The sequence below is a fragment of the Parasteatoda tepidariorum genome, chromosome 8 (genome assembly GCF_982258835.1).
Source record: "Parasteatoda tepidariorum strain Cologne lab strain chromosome 8, Ptep-v5.0, whole genome shotgun sequence".
Classification (NCBI taxonomy): Eukaryota; Metazoa; Arthropoda; class Arachnida; order Araneae; family Theridiidae; genus Parasteatoda; species Parasteatoda tepidariorum.
In genome coordinates, this window is record NC_141762.1 from 105,459,039 (window position 1) to 105,464,513 (window position 5,475).

At 27.1% G+C, this 5,475-nt stretch overlaps 1 protein-coding gene across 2 annotated transcripts in view; it reads left to right on the plus strand.

Moving 5' to 3' along the window:
* Positions 1-5,469, plus strand: part of LOC147806619 (coatomer subunit gamma-1-like) — a 56,814-nt gene extending 51,345 nt beyond the window's left edge. Inside the window, exon 9 of one of the 2 annotated variants that reach the window (XM_087169559.1) lies at positions 4,117-5,468. In XM_087169559.1, coding sequence (XP_087025685.1) covers positions 4,117-4,163 — 47 coding nt within the window. In that variant the 3' untranslated portion in view covers positions 4,164-5,468. Of the gene's footprint in view, positions 1-4,116 lie in introns of both variants that reach the window. The other variant, XM_087169561.1, reaches the window with a different exon arrangement.
* Positions 5,470-5,475: the final 6 nt, after the last annotated feature.

Genomic DNA, 5,475 nt, shown 5'->3' on the forward strand with positions numbered 1-5,475 from the left:
GTAAAACATAAAGAAACTCGTAAAACGAATAAAGTGTAAACTCAAGTAAAGCGTGTAATATATAGTAAAAGTGTAAAAAAACGCGTTAAATATAAAATAAAATAGAGAATAATATAAAGCAGAAGATATAAAAAAACAGCAATGTGTAAAAAATGAAATAAAGTAAATATTGAACTATAAAGCAAAGCGTAAGGTATAAAGTATATTATATTTTTGAAATATAATAAAAAGGAAAGTGTAAAGTAAAGAAGACACTAAAATATAATATAGTAAAAAGTACAGCTTAGTTTAAAACAAAGTATTAAGTAAAACAAAATGTGGTATATAAATTAAATCATAAAATGTAAAGTAAAGAAAACAGCTAGTAAAGTAAAGCGGAAAGTAAAAAGCGGAAAGCATAATGTGAAAATTGTGTACACTAAAATGTAAGCGTAGAGTTAAATGTAAAGTAAGATGCGTGTCAGGTAGAAAGTATAGTTAACGATAGAGTATAAATTATATTGTAAATTAAAGTATAATGTAAGACTAAGTTTTGACTAGTCTAGTCTAATTTTGACTGAAACTAATGTAAGACCAAGATTAAACCAAGTTTAAAATTACGTGTAAAATATAAAGTTTAAAGTAAAGAGTAAAATATAAAGAGAAAAGTAAAGTAAACTAAAGCAGAAGGTCAAATAAAACGTGAAGTATAATTTACAGCTTAAGATATAAAGTGAAGCGTAAAATTAAGTGAAGTGTAAAATGTAAAGTAAAACGAGAAATATAAACTATAATGTAAAGTATAAAGTCAAGTGCAAAATTTAGCGTAAAGTCTGAAGAGTAATGTGAAACATATGAAAATATAAAACCATATATAAAAGTTCAGTAATAAGTAAAGAGATTGAAGAAAATATTAAGTAAACTGAATGAGTAAAAATAAATTAAAATTAAAATGTTATTGAATTGTCTTAAACCTGTAATGTTTGGCTTCATGGAAATTTTTTATAAGTATGTGAAGGAGTCGGTCATTTTTTTTCTCATCGTAGAGAGTCGATGTTATTGGAATAATAAAGAAGACAGAGATATTGAAATATGAGAGAATAATTTAAGGTAGATATTTGATAAGAACTATCAAGGTAATTTCAATACCACATGTTGAATACTTTGACTTGAAATATGAAACTCGTTTATGAAACGATTCATCTTTCGACTAACAAGTCTTACGAAAAATGGTGAATAGCACTTTTGGGATTCGTTTTCAGATTTCACAAATCAAGTCGCATTGAGGTATTATGAAATAAATATATCAAATTGAATTTAGTGAATAATTTCTTAAACATACAAAAATTGTTTGTCTTTTGAACAAGCAGTAATAATGCTCTTAGTACCATTTACAACATTTAATCAGGCAAACAATAAATAAACTACGAATTTACATATATTTAATAAGAATTGTTTTCATTTTTAAAAAAAACATTCCGTGCTGATAGAGAAGCAAAAGAAAAGGAAATGTGTAAATATGACGCTTAATGGAAAGTAAACGTTTTAATGTATAAGAAGTATAACAGAGTAAGAGTAAAGCATAAAAAGTTATAAACATATAAGAAAAATAAATGTGAAACAAATTACATGATGAAAAGAAACACGTAAAATCTATTGCGTATAGCACGTAAAAGTAAAAGGAAGGCATAAGGAAAATTAACCCATAAAATTGCCCGCTAAAGAAAAGTGAAGCACGGAAAATTTAAAAAAGAAAAATAACGCTTAAAATTTAATTAAAATTTTTACAAAGAAAAATGAATGCCTAAAAACTATGCGTAAAGTAACGCGCTAAAAAGTAAGTTATAAGAATGATATGCACGCAAAAGTAACGCAAGAGAAAATAAACGCGTTAATTTAGAGCTGAGGAAATGTGTACGCATAAAAGATACGTAAAAAAGAGGAAAAAAATAATGCGTGGACAAGAAAACTCGAAAAAATAGCACGTTATAAAAAGTAAAGCATAAAATATTTTTTTAAAAAATCAATAAATGATATATATAGTACGTAAAGTAAGCCTTATGCTTTACTTTTTTGTAAATCATAAAATTTGCGAAAATTATTAAAAACACATCAGAGTAAAAAGATGCATAATAAAATTTATTTAAAACCGCTTAATTAAACACTCTAAAGTTACGCTTTAGAAAGTAGAGGCTTAAATATAAAGCGTATTAAAATATTAAGTGACGGAAGTAGAACAACGTGTAAAAGTAAAGTATAAAAAATAACCATGTAAAAATGACGCATAGAATAGCATGCAAAGTAAAGCATGAGAAATGTAATGAGATAAATTGAAGAGTAGAACGCGTAAATGTAACGCATAAAAAAATAAAAGAAACTCATAAAAAATTAAGACATACAGAAAAAAGTAGAAGATATAAAGTAAAAAGTGCGTAATATAAGCAAATTGAAAAAAGGAAAGACGCTTCGGAAAATAATAAATAAAATTTACAAAAAACTTTAACGCATAAAGTGAAATAAAACTGTAATATATATCGTGCTAAATTAAAAATAATGCACAAGAAAAATAGACTTGAAAATGTAACGCACGGGAAAAGTAAAAGTTTCCCGCTGAGCAAAATGACGTTTAAAAGTTATGCATTAGAGTAAACTCGTAAAAGAAAAATAAAGCTTAAAAGTAGCACAGAAAAAATAAATGAGTGAAAGTAACACATAGAAGTAAATTTATGCATATGAAAAGTAAACGCGTAAAAATATAAACGCATAAAGATGTAAAGGCATAAAAGAGGTAAGGCGAAAATTTGAATAATGGGCAAATTTAAAAGTAACGTCTAAGGTAAGAAAACTTCTTAAATGAAAATTTAAGAAAAAAAAAGGCGTAAAAGTAAAGCAGAATTAAAGTAAACGTAATGCTTAGAAAAATTAAGTAACGCAAAAAGAAAAGTAACTTGCAAAAAATACACATAAGTAAAGTCTTAAGAGAAAAGTAAGGCGTTGCAATAAACTTTAAAAAGAACGGATAAAAATGAAAGAATTATAGTAACCCATAAAGAAAAGTAAAGCGTAAAAATAAATTGATGCATGAGAAAAACACGCGTAAAATACAAAAATGCGTGAAATTAACTCCCAAGAAAGGTAAACACGTTAAAGTTATTGTAAAGAAAAGTAACACATAGAAAAAAAGGAGCGAGTAAAATAGAGAGTAAAGGAAAGCGTTAAATATGGAGTAAAAAATAGAGTAGATAAACGCATAAAAGTGAAAGCAGCGCATAAGAGGAAAAAAAATACGTAAAAGTACTGCATAATAAAAATAAATGCTTAGATGTAACGCATTGGATAAGTAGAAATAAAGCAGATGAAACGTAAGAAAAGTAAACGAGTAAATTTAAGGAAACTGTATTAAAATATTAAGGGGAAAATGAAGTAAAGCAACGTGTAAATGCAACGTATCAAAAAAGTAAAAGTGTAAATGTTTTGCTTAAAAAAAAAAGTAAGGCGAAAAAGTATTGCAAAAAAAAAAGTAAACGCTTAAAATTAACACATAAGGTAAGGAAGAACGTAAAACGCTTAAATTTAGAGCGAATTATATCATAAAGCGTAAAAATAAAAATAATACATAAGAAATATAAAAGCGTGAGTGTAACGTTTAACATTGTAAATGTAACGTATAAAAGTAAATGTGTAACATAACGCATAAAGAAAAGTAACGCGTAAAATTAACGATAAAATTAAACATATAAGGAAAAATTAGACGTAAAATATTATGCGCAAAATTAAAAGTATCGTGAAAGAAAAGAAAATTGTTTAAGTAACTCATAGGAAAAGTTAGAATTGCGCATAATAAAAGTAAACACTCAAATGTAACACAAATTAATTAGATACCAAATGAATGTACTAAATAGATACCAAATTTATATACTATACATTATTAGGCAAGCTTTGAAGGAATGGTGTAAACAGTCCTTGGTAAAGCTTAAAGATAAGCTTTGCCACAAGAATAGATAAATTACATTCTTTTATTCAGGTAAAAGTTTTATTGATATATTGTGTATTGTTTTATTAATTCCTCTAAGTTTTAATGAGTTATATTAAGTTTATTTGAAAGCTTTCAATTGTTTAAAAGGGGTTGTTTTTCAGGATCCAAAGAAAAAAGTGTATCTGCTAGTATTTTAATATTAGAATAATATTGGTAAGTGTTAATTTCGATTTTATGATCGACTTGATAGGCCAGTTCCACTTACTGTTTTACGTATTCACATCAAGGTATGTATTTCCTTACATAAGGTAAGCTTTTACTGTTTGATAAGATAGGTTTCTTTTTTCCCTTTTAAGTTACGTAACGTACCTAATGCGATTCTATTAATTCATAGTTCTAAAGAAGTAAAATAGTTTTTGCGTTGTTAAAAACAATAAACCAAGTTTAGTCGAGTTTTTTTCTCCGGTTTTTAACATTTTTGTTCAAACGTTTATTCTTTCTCGCGTTTATTGTTGCATTGTCCCCCCCTTTTGTTGTGGATTCGTCTATTTAATTTTTTATAGTTTTCGTCTATTTAATTATTCGCCCATCTGTGTATTTAAACTGTAATTTACGTTCCTGTAAATTTTTGACTCGAATTTATCAATTTTTGTTACAGCCACTTGAATTATGCGTTTAGATTAATCTTTAACGCCTTTTCTGTAAAATTTTTATCACTGCTATATTTCTTTAATACATTTTTCCATGTTTTAATACGTTCCCGTGAAATTTATTTTTGTTTCCTTTTTCCATTCTAGTTGTTCCTCATCTTTTCATGATAGTAGTGTTCTGCTTTTTGGTGTTCGATTTTTCACTTATTCATTTATCCGGGTTTTTCTTACTTTTTGAGTTTCTCTTAAGTTCATTTCCTCCCATTTAGCCATATTTTAGTTCGTTTCGGTGAGTTTGGTTTTGGTGTCTATTTTTCACTTTTTCATTGGTTTTCCGAAGGTCATTGGCGTTTTTCTTTTCATCTCGATTTCGTGTTTGTCTTCCATTTATTCCTGGTGTTTTGTTTATCTCCTTTTCTTAGTGTTCATTTTCAGTGCTTCCATTGTTTTTGTTTTAATTTTTTTATTGTGTTTATTTTCCATTTGTTGTTGGTATTTCATCTTGTTCGTCTTCCATTTCTCGTGGAGGGGTTTTCTATTGACCTTTTAATTGTATTTGGCTTTTCGTTTGTTCACGGTGCTTTGTTTTTCGTCTTTTCATTGTGTTTTCAGTTTATTCATGGTATTTTCCGGTTTTCAGTTGGGGAGTTTTTTTCTTTAATTTTTTCGTTGTTTGTTATCCATTTTTTTTTGTTGTTGCTTTTGTTCATGATATCTAGTTTTTTGCATTTTCAATGTATTTGTGTTTATTCGCAATGTGTTTGTTCACTGTGCCTTTTTTTGTTCACAGTTCTTGGTGTTTTCCGCTTTTTTTTTTTTTTTTTTTGCTCTTTCAATATGTTTCTTTTCTGTTTGCTTATGGTATATTAT